This window comes from Neodiprion fabricii, chromosome 3 (assembly GCF_021155785.1).
Source record: "Neodiprion fabricii isolate iyNeoFabr1 chromosome 3, iyNeoFabr1.1, whole genome shotgun sequence".
Classification (NCBI taxonomy): domain Eukaryota; kingdom Metazoa; phylum Arthropoda; class Insecta; order Hymenoptera; family Diprionidae; genus Neodiprion; species Neodiprion fabricii.
Genome location: NC_060241.1, coordinates 28085273 through 28105852, shown reverse-complemented (window position 1 = coordinate 28105852; position 20580 = coordinate 28085273). Strand labels below are relative to the sequence as shown.

The 20580-nt window shown below is 43.8% G+C and overlaps 1 protein-coding gene across 1 annotated transcript in view; it reads left to right on the top strand.

Annotated features, from left to right (window-relative positions):
• The window catches only part of LOC124177400 (cadherin-87A), a 164999-nt gene that overhangs the window by 40749 nt on the left and 103670 nt on the right, over positions 1 to 20580 (top strand). Inside the window, exon 2 of the mRNA XM_046559730.1 lies at positions 16860 to 16907. Coding sequence (XP_046415686.1) covers positions 16860 to 16907 — 48 coding nt within the window. The remainder of the gene's footprint in view (positions 1 to 16859; positions 16908 to 20580) is intronic.

Sequence of the window (20580 nt, the reverse complement as noted above, 5' to 3'; positions counted from 1 at the left end):
ATGCTGCACCCCCCCCCCCCCCCCTCTCCCCCTCCCGCCCCTCCTACCCGAAGGTAGCGGGACCCTCTTCCTCTCATTGTCAGCCAGTGTGGAGCGAAAGTTTTAAAATGCCCTATCCGACAATTACGATCTCCTCCAAAAGTTACGCCTCATAATTTCTCACGAGCAATTTCAAATATTCCCTACTTAAATTTATAATGATTCACGGACACGGATATACGTATTCCCTGTGTTCTCTATTCTACGCCAGCTTTCCTATTTTATAACGTAATAATGGGATATCTTGAAGTCAGGAAAAGAGATAACTAATTGTATGTTTAAACATCCTTATCGCGACGGACAATGGAATACCGCACTTTCATTAGCCCCGTTTTGTTTCAAAGACTCTTTCAAGTTAACGGCAAACTAACGAGTTGAAAACGGAAACTGAATTCAGTTGGCAAGGGAACTTTTGAACTAAATACCACCGATTTTTCTCGAGTAATATTCAGAAGAATAGACTGTCCCTGTCGATATCTCGCAGTGTGGAAAAGCCATTTGATAAACTTTGCGAAATCGTATAGTAATAGCGTAAATGTAACGAGTTTTTGATGGAGAATCGACGTATCGCTGATTCGTGTTTGCTTCGCGGAATTCAACAATAATAATTGCTGAATTCATTAATTCCGTTCGGGAAGCCTTCGTTACTAAATATTTGAATAAAACGGAATACTCCAAGGTACGATAGGTGAACGTGAACAGATCGAAAATAGCAGGGAAGCGATCCAATCAGCCAGGGAGAAAAAGAAAAATGAGAGAGCGCTTGTTACTTCCGGATGGAAGACATTGCTCGAGTGATCTGAAAGTGCACTTTACAGATGTTTCAAGCAGGAAATTACCCTAGATATACGTTGGATCGATAGTGTATTAACTCATTATAAGCAGTCGTCGTGAAGTTGGTACACGTGTGGAATTCTTTGGTTTCTTTCGATACCATGAAAAGTGCTTCGCATGTAGCGAAATTTTCATAGACGATGCGAAGCGTCCAATTCTCGACTCGCGTTTTCAGGAAGAGGTTTTGCCAGGTCCGCTGTATGATTTACCAAATACTTGAGCCGCGTCAGCGAGCACCGTCTCTGCGGAAAGGGTAGCACATAGTTTAACCCGAGAGAACCTATCTCGAAACTTGACGTAACTTCTGATGAACCCGGGCTTAGAAGGGTGGAGTGTGACCCTTGTACCTACCCCGGGCGGTTTGCCGCGATTGCTTCTGTTGACTACGAAATTGTTTCACGTTTCTGTGCGGAGGAGCTCAAAGAACAGCCGGCATCCGTCTTTTCTTGATCCGTCGATTCTCCCCAACGATGTGGCGGCGTGTCCCTCAGACCCTGAGACCGCCATTACGCTCCGTGCCGAAGTGTCGGCGGGACTTTCCGTGAATTTACGATCGACTACCTCATTGCTTAAGCAATTTCGAAAACAATTTTCCAACACGAAACGAATCGCTTTGAATACCTATCCGATCCTCGCAGTCGGTCATACCAGTCGAATTCGAATCGTAACAACTCGAAGCCGTCCTTCATGAAATGTGGACGGGTGCACAGTTCGATATCACATACCGCGAATCCCCCTCGCGAACTGCGGAAGTGCACAAGTTTCACGTCAGATACGCAGTCAAACACACTCCGTATTTTTACAAACTTCCAAGGCGAATAATCGAGCAGATGGTGAAACCGTTAACGTCCCCGAGAGACCGCGGTCCAACCTTTCGAGAACTTTGATGATTTACTATTTACCCGAAACACTTGCCACTCGCGCCAACGAATACAAATTCAACGTAATTCAACGCGAATGCGGTATATCGTGTGTAAGTAAAACGGATATATACGATAGACGGCACGCGCGTTGCGATACCTGGTTGGGTGAGAAACTTTGCTGCCTGTATTACGCAACGGTCTAAGAATTCTTTGCAACCAGCCATTCGCTCTCCAGATCGCAAGATAAAACGAGACTGCGCAACGTTTCGATTCTTTCTTCTTGAGCGCCGCGCCGTTGTGGCGAAATCTGGGCTGCGTGGGATCGGATATTGTGACCGGAGGTAGACATCGCTTGGAAATTTCTCAATGGTCACACGGGTACCTCTATATTCTCTTTATCGCGGGCAGCGAAAGGCAGCGATGAGATCGGGCAACCCGCGGTGTCTCGATGAGCCCACCCAGAAACTGTCGCCTGCAGTTGACAGCGGTCAGCCTTTTCGGTCCCGATTCGAGCTGCTGCGCAACGGTAGATGACATAGGTCGCGACACGCGGATATACTTATCTCTCTATCACGCTTCCCTGACTTGCTTGCTGCTGTCGATGACATAATTTTTATAGAAATTCTACCAACGCGGGAGGAGGAAATGTTTTCGTCGAGGTGCCCCTCGCGATCGTTCGGATGACAGCTTTTTATTTGGCAAATATCAATCCGCATGGCGTGAACCTCGTTTTCATTTTTCCGCTAGGAACTATAATATTGGATATTGAAAGGTGTATTTTATCGTATAGTCCTTTCCGTATTCATTCATTGTTTGTACAGTCAAGAAAACAGTCTGAGAAGAAAAGTATCCCTCTTTGAAGAAAATATGAATATTACAAACGTCGTACCGGTATTAGTTTAGGCCTGGAGTTTATTTTGAGTAAATTCACAAACTCGGTGCAAAATTTTACTCAGCTCAGGACTTGATAAAAGTTTGATTCATTAAAACGAACCCCTTTTGAGTTGTAACAAGATTTATGGCCGATCTACTGTCTTCGGAGCGCAAAAGTAATGAAATTCATTACGTCCTGCCGTTCGATATAACTGACAATGAGTCGAGAGAGGCGGTATATTATAGTGGAAAACCTACACGATAGTAGAGAAAGTGAGTAGCATTTATTACTCCGTGGGATTAATTTCAGAGCATTGTGGTCGGGACTTTTTACGGCGTGTATACTTCATTTTGATGTTCTCTACGGAGTCTTTTCTCTGGAATTTTTTTCTCCTTCTCTCATTTTGTGGCTCGTGATATGGCCAGTAACCCGATTCTACTGCGCTTTTCTTCCGCTCCTCGGGAAACTTACAAAGCATTGTACATAGCAGCAGATTCACTTCGACTATTGTGCAGCTTACGTACAGCGGGTAACGTGTGTGCAATGTTTTGACAAAAATTACTATATCATCGTTGCGGCGCGAAATGGCCGCGAGTATAATACTCGAGGCGAGGCGATTCGGTGACCGAGTAAAATCACTACGTCTACAAAAGACCGGGGCCATTCTGATCCTTGGATTAGTTCGAAGTAAACTTTATACTCTATCAAAACCCGATTTATAGATCATATCCGGTTATATATACCATCACTGTGTAATAATTCTGCCGTTACTTTCTTAAAGGCAACAAAATATGGAAGATGTATAGTTTTCTGATTCGGAGAGCTGTACTTTGCACCCTTGAGGGGGGTCGTGATCAATTCTGTTTTGTTATGTACCCGTAAAAAATATACCCTTCCGATTTGTCGCTGGATAAAACGAGGCTCAGATCTGGTGGAACGGATATTCGTCTTACTATTTTCGCCGGACAAGAGTGGAAACGGCGAATTCAACTTTCAGCGTGTCTACACGGCTTGCAATTTCGTCTGTTGCGCGGAGACGTCAGCGGCGTGAAAACTGGAACGAGTTTTGTCTATTTTCACGACCCGAGGTCAGCACATTGCAGGTGTAGTTATATTTTTATGTCCTCTTGTTGTGCATCACGTTCATGTTCATTCTCCTGTTTCTCTCGCAATATTTTTCCAACGTTCAAGCATTCCGCTCGACTTGACGTTCACTCGAACGAAGATAGTCTCGTTTTATACGTAAAATTCCATTCCATTTTCCGTACGCCTCGCCTCCTCTCGCGCTCTGCGCAGACAAGCTGCATGATGCGATTGATGTCGAACAATCGTGATGAACAATCGGATGTAATTCGGTGCGGTGAATTAATTTGATAATAAATTCCATGGGAATTCAATACGGCGATTATAGGTATTACGGTCCTCTATTTCAACGTCTTGAGTTTTATAGCTACGTCGTGTCCGAAGCACGTATTATATATTACTTGCAGAGTTAATGAGAGTTTGATCCCTCTTTCTTCACATCTATTCTTTCCCTCGAGTATATTTCGGATTAATAAAGTTTTCCCTGCACGTTCTCTCGCCTCTTCGATGAAATAGCTTGTTTACCGTCGCGATGACTCTAAAATGGCAATAAGTAATTAACGAAATTTATGGACTGAAACTTTCCGGAGCCTCAACACTTATCGCTCTCTCTCCATTTCTCTCTGCAGGGTACTTAGAATTGAACGGCTTCTTGTTTCTTCGAAAGCAATTACATTACGTGATGCTAGAAGTTTGAATGAAGCGGACTGAGGTGGCTTCAACTTTATAAGACACAAGTTGAGCCGAGGGGCTAAGTGTCACGCTTGAACGTGTCACTCAGCAATGAACGCGAGCGCTCAATGCGACCTAAAACTTATACCTCGTACCTCTTTACCCTCCGTATATATATGTGTGTGTATATATATGTATACATAATATATATACCGTATACATACATAGGTGTTCTCGCCGGACAGTATCCAAACATTAGTCTGGACCACTGAACGTGAACTTGAGATTTATCGATCATTGTGAAGATTGACATATCTAACACGATTTGTATCACTTGCGATCCGAGGCTCAAGTTCAACGCCATGGGATATCATCTGCGGGGTATAAGGGAACGGGCGTGAAAAACAAACATGAACGACCACTCGACAGGAGGTGGACAGAGACGGCGTGCATGAGGGGTACAGTCGGCGTGGTTGGCCCATAAATCAAAAAGAATTCCAAATATGTCGGGACCAAAAGGCGAGAAGCCATTAGAGTCACGTGATGCAACATAAATTTGCATTCGCTTAAAGGTAAAAGCCCGAAACCCGAGCCTTTTCCTCATAAGTCACAATCAAAAACGACTGAAACGTGCGAAATGCCAGTGCCGTGCCAAAGTGGTGCCTTCAAGACCGTTATTTGCACGCTTAGCGCATAAAACGAGCGTTAGCGGATATACTCGCAGGCGTATAAACCCCTGCTCTGTTCTGTTATTTCAACTTCTTTTTCACTTCCACAATTAGTTTACTTTTGGATCGATTCTCCTCTCGCCTGCGGGGCGGCACTTAATGTAATCCGTTCCCGACCGTTACACCGCCTCCGCGATAAGATTTGATTGATCTGTTTATTATTACAATATAATCAGCGTGAAGCTGTGTCACGGTTTTCGGGGTGAAAGAATAAATCAAACGTCGTTGAAGAACCGCCACGAGTAGGAGTGTAGGAGAAGAATTTTCCCCCTCGTTTTCTCTTTCTCTTTCTCTTTCCCTTTCCCTTTCCCTTTCTTTTTCTCTTCATCTCTCCCTCACTCTCTTTCTCTCTGTCTCTCCGTCTCTCCCCCCTTCGGTGAATATTATTTGATTTCTGCTCCGAATTACGTTCTCTCCTCAGATCTTTCATGCGTAACGAATCGCAAGTGCTGCGGGGGCGTTGCGTGCCAGACGGATAAGGGATTCGTCCTCCACTGACCGGCCAAGGGCCTTTGTTCAAGTTCACCTCTTGCCCTCTGTAGATTGGAATTTATCGTTTAATCAAACGGCGTATAAATGCTTGCAATTAATTACGCGTCGTTAAAGTTTGTTTGAAAAAAGAAAAGATAAACGATTCGAGAACTGCGTTGGATCAATTTTTATTTATCCCGTTTGTTCCTTTCCCTAAATTAATGTGTCATTAACACGTATTGAACTTTTGATCGGGGTTCATCGCTCGCCCGTGTTTCTTTCAGCTGTTTTTTTATGTGTATTTTTTTTAACAATCACTTGCCAACTATCCGTGGGTTTATCGACGAAGCGCAGGAGCTGTCATCCTTCTGCAGCAACTTTCGGGGGGGATGTAGCATTCATATATATGCGTATAAACGCTGGGGCGAAGCGTTCAGGGGTTCAGTTCGTGAGTTTTATAACCCCGGGACCATTTGGCTCGGTGCGGAGGATGTGATCGCGCAAGGATCACGGGGTGGTAATGATCCGCAGCCACGAAGCTTATCCCCAGGTGGTGGCAGTCCCGGGAGATCATCTTCGGCGTGGTTATGTTACGTTTGTCCTCGGCAGGCACGTCGAGGCCGCCTTTTATACAATAACACTTGACTCGGCGAGTTACCCTGTTTGTATAAAATATGAACGGAATTGAAATAGATTACGTAAAAAGCGTTTCATCATCCATTATTATTCCTAATCCGTGTTGGGGGTGAAGGGAGAGAGAGATGACTTGTAAATATAATGTTTATATGAGAGAATTTAATATGAGTTTAGGTTAGGGTCAAGTTTCCACGATTAATCACAGAATCCGAAAATCAAGGGAACAATTATTCTTTTCATACATCAATTAAACAAGTTGTCATGCTTCGTGGATCTTTTGTGAAGGATTTTGTCCTTTCCAGTTTCGTTTACGGAGCACTCCATAGCTTGAACAAGATCGTTTCATCGTTGTTACAATTTGATCTTTGTTTCTTAAAATTCCATTGTTAAATTTTACTGAAAAGATTACCATGATTTATTAGGGTGTTAGAAAAGCGTGTGGATTCTTATTATACGACGAAATATAATACTGAGATACCAGATTTTCGCGGTCAAATATCGTTGAGAGATAATTTAATAAAATGAACTAATTTCCTGTTGATTATTACAGGTAAAACGTTTTCTACGCAATTCTGATAACCGCATACGTCATTTTGAACGATCACTTCGCCTAAATGTTCCAGCTCCTACGAGCAACGGCAATTGTACACACGCGCAGGCAATTTTAGTTGAATTAGAAATGTTCGTAATGATGGATCGTTGCAACATGGTCTCTTTGACGAAGAGAAAATCTTGATATTCAACATCGGGAAACACACGTCTAACGAAATTATTACATATACACATATGTACACATAAGTATACTTGGTGTACTCCGGAATCTTGTTCGCTATCTTCCCAAACCTCACGAAAGGCATGCTTATGAGATCTCGGAATGAATTCAAAGAGCGCATTCTGAAGTCTGCGGCTTTGAAAAAGCCCTGCGCTCGAAGGTGAAGAGAAAAGCGAGTTGATCCGTGCATTTCGCAAAGACCGCAAGTGCAACGCACGCGGTAATACTCGGGCAACCAGTTCGTCGGATGGTTCGGAGTTCGGGAATGCGTGTGCCTCCGGCGCTCCTTCTGGTGGCTGCTGATAAGCCGAACCGCCCTTTTCGCCTGTCGCGCGAAGGTCCGTGGGAAACATTTCACACAAGAATTTCCGGGATTATAATCGTTTCGCGGACTCAGCGCGACTCGGTTCCACCCCATTTGATAACCTGCAGGACCCAATCCCCCTATCCTCCCTCAGGTTCCTCGGGATAACCGGCCTTTATCTTTATCTCTCTTACAGACGTCGTACCTGTGCATGCATTGAAATTATAATCGTAAAAATGAAACGATGTAATTGCGTGTCACGCACCCCCTTCACCCCCTGTAACCGTACGTGCCATGTATCCACAGGCACACAGATCGAGCTCGGAAAGTATTATTTTGTTGGTTCGTTGGTCCCCTTCGAATACTCCGGGAGAAACCGTTGCTGACCCGGGGATATAACGGCGAGGTTTTTTAATCGGTTATCTCTTCGCCCCTTGGGACGATCGTTTCGTGTCGAAACTTGGCCCCGCCTCGTTCGTTCCGAGTCCGTTCGGTCGTTAGGGACACACGCGTTGTCCGTCCGTCCGTCAGATCGCATCCCACTCTGAATGCCGCCGAGTTGTCCGCCCAGAGATCGAACCCGGCCAATTGTTATTCACCTACCCTCTGACGACAGCCGTGCTCCACGGTTTTCATTTGTTTCCCGCAGCGGTGAAAGGGTTGAAACCCAGGGACTTGCAAAAGAGAAAGATGGAAGCCGGAGAGAGAAAGGGAGAACGGAAACGCCCAAAGTCGGCATTACGACTGCGAATCTGGGCTACGAAATTTCACGGGATTGCTTAGTGATGGTCTGCTTAGGACTGCGTTTGAATTGATTTGCGATATTCGTTTGACCGGGGAAACTCGAACTCAAAGTTACACTGATAAAATAAACGTCACTCGGTACTTTGTGAAGTTACTTATTATCTATGTCTAGTTATCGCCCGCCGCGAAAAAATTGAGTAAAAATAAAATAAACCAATGAGGTATCCCCTGAAACGACTTGCAATATATCTACGGGGATTTCGCGTAAGTTTTTATAAAGCTTCTTCACCAAAAGTGTCTATTCGCTAACTTTCAGTCTGGTTTTTTTTTATAAGATTAAACGTTCTCGATTTGGAATCGCCTTCTTGACACGTGCCGCAGTTATACACCGATTGAGATTTTTACACCAAGTTCACTGTTTAAATCACACCGTCAATAGCGACTTGGTTTTATCAAAAGTTATTCAAATCTGTTAAGAAACCTGACTAATAGCTAATTTTATTTTCGGATCCTATGTTTTAAAGTAATAATAAAAACGAGCGGTTGCAGCTGACTTGGAGAAAAATGGTGCTTCTAAAGCTCTGGAATAAGGGTAGAATTTCTAATCGACATTTAAGTGTGACCCTCTCCGAGATAAAAATTCACGGGAAATATATTTTTCAGTGTCCAAGCTCTCGTTAAACCGCAATTGCGGTTACCGCTTTAAAGTGTTCCGAATATTGAAGAAATATTCAACCGACCACGCGAAGTTAATAATATTTCTACGAAACGTGAATAGCAATGATATATACTTATACGTATTGTTTCCTTACTATTTGCTGAAAACATGCATAATCCAGTCTTCTAGTCCAGGAAATACATCCGTGTTACGTAACCCCGTGTCGCGATATTATATGAAACGAAATTGAAATTTCGTCGTGCAAACGTCGGTGTGACAGAAGTTATTAAAAGGGAGAAAATAAAAAACCGTATGAAATTAATCGAGTACCTAACCCAAAAATTGTTGGACGAATCCGGTTCCTCCCTATAACCAGGAGTGGCCATCGTCACCCTAAAATGGGGAGGAACGAAGCGCAGAAAGTCCGCAATAATCAATTCGCATACGTCGTTAGCCAAGCTGGAATGCTCGAAAGCTCGGAAACTCGGCATATGTAAACCGTACAGCAGGGACAGCTGCTGTTTTTTCACGTAATTTAAATACCGCGGGAATTGTGTGTACGCCATTATATTCGCACGGATAGTTTGAAAGTCTGGCGTGGAATTAACAGACCGCTGTAGGGTAATGTTGACATAAGTTTGGATAGGCGACCGTTACACCTGCACTGCTATAACAGGTCGTTATACCTGCGTATTCGACTATATCTCTGTAGGTACCTACTTTGCTACTTCGAACGAACTCTTATACTTTTTCAGTGATGCTAACTCTGCCGCGAAGAGTCGTTAAGCTTTGAATTTGTCCTTTAGCAGCTGCTGTAGATAAATTATTTTCCGTACAGTTTACGTCGTGTATTTACTACCACGAAGAAAGTAAGTATAACGTATGAAAAATGTCATATGTCCTACGTTGTATGCCTTGGTATATATCGTGAAAGTTTCTCCGTGGCGAACAATCAGCAACTGCAGGTACTTTCGTTGCGCGTAATGCACTAGAGTGATGCGTTCTCTTGAATATAATTGTCTCGTTACACGTTGTGGCGAAGGATATAGAAATTCAGGTGGCTAAAGATTGCTAGCAGTTCAGTTGCGACAATTTCCAAAAGGCCTGCGGAACACCGTCTCGGTTTTTTTTTTTTTTTTTTCTTGCGACGAGTGATGATAAATAACCGGAATTACTAACGGCGCTCCAGTCGGGCAATTAAAGCAGCGATAAATTATTCAAGTCAACGCGTGAAAAATCGCGCCGAGTTTGCGATCCATGGTGTGTGTGTGTGTGTGTATGGGTTAGTATGGACACATATACATGCTCGTGCCTACCTGGCATCGGCAAAAGGGCAAAGCCCATTCGTTAGTTGGGGGCACCCTATATATATATACGAAAAGGAGAGAGTGAGAGAGAGAGAGAGAGAGAGGTATGAGATGGGTACGCGATACCTGCTCCGGGGAAAGCGCCTATAATCAATGTAGAGAAGAAGAGAGAGGAGAAAAAGGATTTATCCCCGCAGTGCTTAGCGCAACTCGGCCGATTCTGCAAAACGATTTTGCAGATCAGGGTTTTCGTTATTATTCTGCATTTCATTCCCCATATCCCGGAACAAATGGTAATCCGAGCAATCAATGCAGCCCGCTTGTTCCGAAAAGAAAATTTATCCATCCGTTTCCTCATGCGTCTGAATTAGCTGCTGTCGCTGAATCGCGCGGGTGTGATTCTCGATGCAATTTTCCGCAGGATGCTTGAACCTACGGTATTACATCCCTTTATTCTCGGTACGAGTTTCCCGATGTTAACGAATCCGGTTTACAATTTTCACTCTGATATAATTGTGCGAAGGAACAGCGTTACCGTGTTTCATCGCGGAAATTCTCGCTCGTCAAATAACCGCCTCGGTGTTTCGATTGTGCGGAAATACGTATACGCGTTTTTTGATTTAATTTTTTTATTTTTGATTATTAACAACGATCACAGTCGACTATTCAATTTCAACTTCAGAGGACTGTACGTATTCGGCGGTCGGCGTTAACGGCTCCATCCATCAGAGCGTACCGACCGCCGCAGAATCTCTGCTACATGCGCGACAGTCCGGATCTGATAGGCGAAATAGCGAATTCACCGCTCGCCATTCCAACAACTCACGGCTCGTCAATCCACCCTATCTAAATCCAAACTCGACCAACGCGTGTACTAGGCTCTCCGCGCTGTCGGGAAACAAACCGTGCCTGGGCGTGCAGGACTAACCTGCGTGTATCAATTTGGTGGATTTCACCCCGCCACTGAGGGAATGTCGAAATAATACAACGCGCGCACAAAGGGAACGCCCCGAGAGCGAGCGAGTCGGCTGTGGTGTAAAAAGTCTACGAAATCTTGAGCCCTTGTTAGATCCAGGAAAACACGTCTGCGAAGGCAGAGTGTTCCGCCCACCCTTCCTGGGAAACAACTTTTTAGTCCCGTCGCTGAAGAGTGCGGACACTTCTTGGCTCGTTTCGATGCTTCGCGGTACCAGCTATACGCCTGCAACTGAAGCGAGGATGGAGGGTTAAGTTTCGGGAAAAAAATTAGCTGGGGGGGAACGGAAACTGAGCGTGTACGGCGGGAGGGAGTGTAAATAGTAGGATCTCAATTTCGTTGGGACTGGAGAAATTTTGTTACTTTAAAGTTGGTTAACTGTCGTTTGTTTTTCACGCGTTATAATTTTGTATATCCCGCGGTGAAAGTTTTTATCCCGAGTAAACTTTTTCCGATTCGTTGTTAATTGCTATGATCGCAAGATGAGGAAGGGATGCTGATTACCTGCATAGCTGATGAATTCTTTTATATCGTCGGACAGAATTGAGGGTTTCGCGACTGCAATCGGACGCCAATGGTACTATTTTTCTTTGGTTCCAATTTCGACCCATGCTTTCTGAAATGCCTACGTCAACGTGCACGCGTGAAATTAGATTGTTGCCACTTGTGTCGCTGAATTATAGGAGATTCTTCGTGGATTCAAGGCCCGAAGGCGGTGTGACTCGTGGTTCTCGCGGACAAAAGCCCTTCCCTAGAAATCTCTTAGGTAGGATGAGCCTCGAGAATTTGCCCCGGGATACGCGATACTGTCATGCGATGGCTTCTGGGCTTCCCGAACGATTGTATGGAGCTACTTCTGGGAAAACTGCGAATATAACACGCCAAGGGTCGGTAGAAAGGAAGATGAGAAGAGTACAAGTGATATTCATTGATTGAAACGGAGCGGTCGTCGGAAGCTGATCAAAGTGAACAAAATAACTCGAACTTGAATGGCACGGGATTATTTTGGAAAAAAGCTATCTCTGTACAACGTTCTTATCAATATTGATGGGCCACTTGTCGAGTAGGTAAATTGAAATCGTTAGCGATAGTCAAGCTGCATTAACCATCCGCTTATCTGCTTCACTCGGACTCCCCGTGGCGTTGAGAAGTCAACCGTTTGAAAATCAGAGCTTACGTAGGTATAGCTCCGAGTTCGATAAACGACAGTCAACGGCACTACGTGTATACGTACGATAAATACCTATATGCCAGATAGGTTATACGCGGATTCTCTTCACGTTCCGAAGCTTAGGAAACTTGGAGAGTTCACCTCCCTCGCCACCTTCCTCACCTTTTTGAAGTAGAATTGTTGATCATTTACGGTGTACACAATGTTACAACGACGCTGCGAAACGACGAGCATCTGCCAAGTCTGGTTCTGTAACTAGCTCTCTCGGTGAAAGGGTATGTTAAAAGTAATTACAAGGACCAAAAGATTTTATTCCCAACGACGACGCTTTGACTTTGACTGTATTATTACTCCGATTCCGAAACGTGAGCGTCTGTGTGGAGTGGCGAATCTTCGCTGGATTATACTTGAAAAGACGAGTCAACCGCGCCGCGAGAAAATTGCACTGGTAAAAAATATTCTTCCGCAGACCATGTTCAGCCTTTTATCAATTCTTCAAAGGAAACCCCTTCCAAGATATACGTATAATACCGGGCACCCCGAAAGGAGGATAAGAACCTACGCGTAGCGTAGCTGCTTTGAATGACCGTTGGTTACTTTTATGGGTAAAAAGAGAACCCTTTCATAGCGATTTAGTGAGCAACAACAAAGGAGATCCCCGTGCGATATGTCTCCGCCTAATTAGATTTTGCTGTCAGCGTTTGTCAAAGCATTGCTCTGTAAGGAATTTTATTTTATCCGAATTTTTTACCGGACAAAGAATTATTTATCGTCGTATTTAACGAAGGGATGCTTAATGGGCGTATCAGAAGCGATCCTAAGGCGAATTCCTTGAAAGACAAAAGCGATTTAAATTAAACTCGGCAATTTCCTACTGGTTTTACGTTTTTGTTCTCTCTCTCTTTCTTTATTCCCGTTTTTATCCATTTTTTTTTCTCCTCCTTATTTTCCCCGTTGCAGAGCCTTCGTATAATTTCTTCGTTCCTTCACTCCCCGCAGTCTCATCAATCCCCTTGGTCTTTCATTACGACGAGCTACAATGCCAGAAGTTCTTCCGTTTGCCCATAGAAACCCTGAAAATTGTGCGAATTATCAAATTCTTGGCATCTCGAGGAGAAGAAAAGTTGCTCATGCCACAACAGAGCGCAAACGTAGATGAACTGATAATATTTTAACCGATAAGTTACCACAAGAATGCTTTTTTTTTTAATTTTTTTAAATAAAATCATCAAATTGATCGGTCAATATTTTTACTCGAAATATTGCTTGAAGTGAAAATGCCAATCTACCAAAGAAAAAAAATCTGCCTTTTAAAATACTATTTTTAAAATACGCGTATGATTATACATAAATATGGATTAAAATAGCTTTTAAATAGAGTAGGCAATACTAATTAGATTCCGCTTGTTGAATAGGATTGCGAAAGAAAGGAATTAGAAGCTACGCCTCGTTTACGAACAATATATTTATACATAGGCGTACATAAATTGCATGCGCATTTTATACCCCCCTTTCGTTGTTGCTACAAGTAAGATTTGCCAGCAATGGTCATCATAAGTGTAAACGTTGTCGCAGGAGGCTAAAATAAGGATATACCTGTATACGTTTATACTATAAATTTGCGACGGATGTTGGGTTGTTTTTCTGAAAACATGAAACGTAGGTAAAGCTACAAACTGAAGTATAGCAAGGAGTTTAATTAGATGAAAATTGATTTTGAAAGGGTCCAGACTACAACTAACAGTTCAATAATAACTTGCATAAAATCTACTTTTATAAAAATCTTACACAGACCTGCGCATCAAGTATTTTTTCAGTATTTCCAATACTGCGCGCGGAGCTCGGTTTTATACATGTTTCCGTATCACGGCTTTGAGCGAAAAATGCGCTCACAAAATCGTTTGCGGGACAGCATTGTATCGTTGGCAATAAAAATTCCACGGAAACCTTCCATACAGCAACTACATCCCTTACGGGACTTACGAATTTGTCATTCCCGACGGCCACGGATGCTACATCAATACTCGACTTGGTATATAAGCATTTATAGGGCTTGCACGGCGAGCTTCCGTCGGGCTTCAATGGGTTGAGCTTGATCGTGGCCCGTCTTCTCTCCGCCGACAAATTACATACAACAATGGATTTTGCCTCCCTTGACCCTTGATCCGCCAGTGATAGTAAGCAGACGTCATGTCGTTGTGTCGCTCGTCTGTGGGAAACTTGGGAAATGTTCTACGACACCAGAAGACTATATCTATACTACTCACGAAACTTCAATGGATATAAATCACAGGGGATTAATTGAATTCATTTGGTATCATTAGATCAAGAAAATGCCGCGTAAGGATTGGTTTCTCATTTTCCAGAGTGTTCAAGGATCTTGGAGATATTTTTCTTTGAATCCTGAAATCCTTGCAAAAATTAAATTTGTTCGTGAATATCTAGTACTCGCTGAACAAAAAAACAAAAAAAAATTAGCAAATCGTGAAAAGAAAAATTAAAGGAACACATTTAATAAGTCCAATGCTTTCGGTTAGTAGAGTCTTGGAGTTTTTTGAAGTACCTACAGTTGACGATTAAATTCAAACAAGTTATTATCGTAAGCTCGTTGAAGGTTTTTTTTTTTTTTTTTTTTTTAAACACTTAAAGTCTGCTGAATATGTCAAAGAATGTCATTTGTACAAGACAAATCATGAGAAACGAATACCTTGGTGCTGAGAAAATTGTGATGTTTGATGCGTTAATACTATCGGAAAGTTCTTGAATCACCAGAAACGACGCGCAGAAGAACAATCGAAAAACCTCGTGCCATCCATGAACCGACGGTGCAAGATTGAAACTTGTGCCTAATTATTGCACAACTGACGCCAAGATCCGAGATAATTAATTAATATCGTCATACTTCGCGACAAGCACTACGGCGCGGCGCTGCAGGCGTGGGTGAGTTCAAAAGGAACGATACTATACACGACACGTCCCTATCATCTGCGACGCCGAGTTAATCACGAAGCACCGGTGCACGTGCGCGTCTGCCGATGACAGTTAGTGCTCATAAACACACGTGTAGCAGTATAGCCAAGGAACGAGAGGAGAACGCGGGTGTGGGGTCGACGATCTGGACCACATCGTTCTCTCCGCGTAGGCTTTGATATTGGCGCCAGATGTCGCCTGAAAATTAGCAGCACCCTGCCAAAGATTTCCCGCGAGTCCCCCTAAATTCTCCGTCAGGGTTCTTCGCATTCGGAACTTGAGCGAGTTCAGCGCTACGTTGGGTACTCCACTCGCAACAATATCGAATAAACCGACCCTCTTTATTTTCCAGGTGTATATATAATTAAAACTTTTGGTACGGCGAATGCGGTAGTTTTCAATTTCAGTTTCAAATTCAATATTATTATCTTGGATTATGATATCATGATGAAAGTATACCAGCCGTTTTGAAACGTCAATATTTAATATCTCGATTCATTGACAGCTTAGAGACGGTAAGCAAGTCTTGAAGCTTGAGTTAATTGGAGAGAACGGTTTCGACAGAAACAGGAATCTTCGAAGCACAGGGTGTGATCCTCGTGCCTGATAACGCAGATTAATATCGGGTGAACATCGGCGTATCGAGTTATTACTTACAAGTAATTAAAAGTTATAACTACGCCTCCCGGTCGAGCGCTCTAATCAAGGTTCAGCCGGGAGTGGAAGTTAGTTCTTGTTGTTAGCCGAACGCACTACAGGCTCCTTCCTCGCTCTCGCCTTAGCTCCTTTGTCAGTCAACGTTTTCTCTGAGACGAGGCGGTGAAGCTGCAGCCCCTTGGTATCCGGTATCCTTTTTCCGGGTAATGTTACCCTTTCATTACCTCTCATAATATCCTTCGCCGACCTATCGTCGATGTGTGTATAGCTCTACTATTTCTTGCAGCGAATGAAAGGAGCTGCAGAGTGTAAAAATGGCCGTAGCTCTTACTACTCCAAGCCATTAGCAGGGGGAGTGCATGCACCCCATTGAACCCGGCTAGTTTATACACTAACCTCGGTTAAAGTTCATGTGAAATAATTTCTTGACTGAAAAATGACCGGCGGTAAAGAAACGTTGCATACCTACGTATACCTTTGCACACCGGTATAAATGAATTACCTATCCAAGCGCGTGCTCGGTGTTGCGCGGAAATAAGGCAACACTTCCGGCACATTGACTCGAAATACCATACGCAGAGCGAAGGGTGCGAAACGTCAGGGGGTACGGTGACCAGGACAGAGAAAAGAGAGGAGAGGAGAGGAGAGGGTAGGATAGGACGTTACGTAGTACGTGCCTTGTTTAAGAAAAACTGCCGGCATGGCATATGGTATGCGCCTATACACTGCAGTCACGTGGCTGTGCACTCACCGGCAGCACGTGACTTTTGGATATCATTCAATTCTCCATTAGTATAACGTTTATGTATATGCGGTGTTCCACCTGCGTTGCGTATTACAGCGGGAATACCCGATTTCCCACAATTCCTTGGTATGATTATTAGGTAGTGAAAATACATTATTTTATCTCTCTCGTATACGAAAATTTTGTATTTTATTTACGGTGAAAAGAAGCGGAAATATTTCTGGATTAAATCTTTACGGATTTACCAGCTGCGGATTTGATTTTTCAGTAACGTTATTGATGTACCGAAGGGTTCAAGTATTTCATCCGTTTTCCAAGCTGTCGATAATAATCTCGTTTTCTATTTTATTTGCAGGCTTGGCCATAGTTTCATGCTCAAGGCGACTCTCTGCTCGTTTCAAATGTAAGTATATGTTTAAAAGTAATTGAATGAAATAAGTATAGGAATAACAATTTTACACTGATATAGTATAACACAGAACGAGCTGCATTAAATTGTTACTACTTTGGATGGATCGATAAGATTAAAGCATGGACGAATGTGCATGACCGTTGTAATCCCTTTTTAAAAATCACAGTGCGTGATATCAGTTCTGGGTAATAACTGGTCGCTGCAGGGGCAACACGTTATTAATAATCGTAATGACAAATCTTTATGCCCGGTGCGCTCGAACGAAAATCCCTTTTGCATGTTACCGCGTCTAAATAATGGCCTGTTGAGACTATCAAGTTATCGACTCAAGCTCTAATAACATTTCACGCGAGTCGAACCAGCGAACACGGCGAAACAAACCCATGACAGAAATACATTTATTGCTATTTTCATCATGTTTTGTACGCAGAGAAAGCAGAGACTCGACCTTTTCGCTCTTGTTAATGTTGTTGCGGCAGTTACAGTAATTATGATTAAAAAGAATGAAAAAATTCGGATCAAACCCGACTGATAATGGCCTCTTACACCTGCGCGGTATACAGAGATATACGCATGCACAGAAATCTGACGATGGTAACGCCTCATCTCAGGCATATTATTCCTACTGACAAACACAATTTTTCCAACCCTCGATAAAGCTCAGCAAAGGATATCCAGCGCGGGGAACGAGAGATCAAGGACTTGAAGCCAGGTAACCCGACGCCGAGGCACGAAATTGCGAAAAGTTAATAACTCTTGCACTGGGATATACGATGAGGTCGAGTCTTGGCTACAGGGAAAAGTTTTGTAATAACAGACGATGGGACTGGAACTGGAGAGGGGGGAATTTTCGAGCAAATATACCCTCCAGCTTGGTGCCACACTCGTGCACCCATACTGCCCTTTTCCTCGCCAGTTTGCACACGGCATAGGTGAACACGTTGTATGTAACACTGTCTTGGGGCAGTGGTATGTATTTTCGATCAGCCTTACGAGTGTGTCACTGCTTTTGTAAACGGGAGCTTCAACGTCACGAGTTACTGCCCAAACGGCTAACTCGCGCAGAGCGTCAAATTAGCTTCTCGACAAAGAAGCCCGTGGCGAACAGAAGCAAGAATTTTCTTTTTCGTCGAGGGGATTTCTTTCGTTCGAAATTTATTCAAGACAAAATACGGTTCGTGTGACATGGTAATTTCGTGCCTCTGTATAAAACACAGCTAAGTAGACAAAGCGAGAGGAATGAACCCTCCGAGCTTCAGGTGGGAACTTACGTCGGAGGAGGAGGGTGCTTTCCCTCTCAAGCCCTCTTATCCTCGAATTGTGTTGTGTTTCGGATGCGGGATTAACGGGAGTGTAGCCGGAAACCTCCGGGCTTGTCCTCTATTTTGTTGTCCGACGAGAGAGAAGCGCGGTATAAACCGGAAATCTTGGGGTATCCTCGCACGAAACCTTTTCTCGCTCGCGTTACTTGGCATCGAATTACCAGGCCGGTAACGTGGCGAAGAATTCTTTCGGTCCACTTAGTCTTTATCAGTTCGCCCGACGGGAAAATTGTGGTGAGAGAATAATTACCTGATTTTCGAAGAAATGATTGAACATGTTATATATAGAACGAAGGATGACAAAAACAAAGTTCTTGATCAAACTGTGTAAGTCGTCGAGGCGAGAGTTTAATCTCTCGGGAGGGTTGAAAAAGTCTAATGGTTAGATGAAGGAAAAGTGAAACCGGTTCCAGAAAAACGAGAGTTGGCGTTGCGCTTTTTCTTTTTTTTATCTTTTTATTTTTATTCTTTTCGGGCGTTCATAAAGTCGAGTGTAGGCACTACTTACCTCTGAGCCAAGGATCCCATAAGCCTGAGAGCCTCCATTTCCCTGTACCAGGCAACTGGCAAAAGCTGTTTTCTTCTACCCGAAGAAAATAATAACGTAACAATGTGGTGGGTCTAGTCCCATAGGCGGTTATTCACGGGTCAGCGCAGGCCCGTTGACTCGCGGTCAAGATACGGGTATAACCCTTTTTAACCCTTTCGCGTCATACGTCCCACCCGTCACCCAAATGTCCCGGTGCACCTTCAGCAAGTCCACCTTTCAAGTATTTTTCCGGCGGAACGCACGAGGCGCGACAAGCACCGGAAGCTTTTTCCCCGACTCGGAGATTTTGGGTGAAATAAAAATTTTCAGTAATGGCGAAATAGAGCAACCGTGATTATCATGGTCAGGCTGTGAAAGCGGCTGTTTAGTAACTCAAAGTGAAAAAGTTGACGAATACTACTCGTACACTGCTATGTTCAGTTAAAGAATAAAGTCTGGTTATTTTTGTTCTATTGTGTTACATAGTCGATTTTGTATATGGGCAGGTGCATAAAATTGAAAATAAAAAAATCTGGAAAGACGGCTGGTCGATCTGTACATTTATACTTTCGGAGTTTTTACGGTGCAGTAAAAGTGTGTTAACAGAGCGGTGCCTGCATTGCAGATGGCGGCGGATAGTGCAACGTATGGGCTGAAAAAAGTCCAAGTAATGGCCACGCAGTTACAATAGATTCAATTTTCACCCCAGTAAACTTTATTCAACGATGAAACTTTCGAGCCGCTGTTGAACGCGTCACTTCTATTTCTCATCGAGGGTTGGTTGGGCGTTAAAAAGGATCGCTCGAAACGTTTGAGATGAAAATTACTGAATCAATGGGTTAATGGAATCTCGCATTCGTTACCCCCGTTTCATCTCCCGATCTTTGAAACGTGCCGGCAAACCTTCCGGCTTGGTGAACTTCTCTTTAGCTTGGAATTCAGGGGAGCGAGGCAGCGTCGCGGTCGTTCTTGGTGTCAGAATTTGCACGAGGATATCGGTGACCATGCAGGAAACAGGAAGAAGGGTATTGATCCAGTGGATTTCGAATTTCACGACACGTTCGATGAACACGCTTTTCAAATTGCCCACCACCATCGGTGCTATGGTCAAGTGGACGGAGTAAATCTACTCTGTCCCCCTGTTCGCGTCATTGGGCGAACTCAATGTGCCTGATTGACAGTGGACACTCGCTGTCACCCTCGTCGTAAGCCGTAAAACGGCGGGCAATGTGACCGTCTCCAAGGCAACGCGACGTCCTTCCGTCGATCTCATCTCAACCTCTCAGCGAGAGAAGAGAGACCGAGGGATAGAGGAAGAGAAAGAGAGACGGCCAAAGGTATAGTGGCTCGTTGTCGATCTAACATAAGTAGTCGAGCGAGCGAGACGTCCGTCGTTACGTTTGGGCCACTATTGGCTTGATTCGCATCAGGGAATAAATTGATCTAACGATATGCAATTCATCTCGCTACGAGATGCTCACTCGTCAGATCTTACTCACCCTGCAAAGTTCATAATTCCGCGCTAATATTCATTCCGAAAAATCGAATCGAATTACCGGATGACCGATGACGTACGTTTGTTCTTGCTGGCGAAACGCCGGTTATGGTAGTATAATTGAGTGGACGCGCAGCAATCTTCATCTTGGTCGTTGGACGAAAATTTTCATGCGGAGGGCTCAGATCTGCGTAATTTAGGTGGCTACGGGTAACGAAACAACCAGCTCCGCTCGTGACCAATGACCAGGACAAATTGTGGCAACCGCGAAATGGAATGGTCTCGGTGTGGGAGGGTAGGTAGCTGGGACAGAGATAC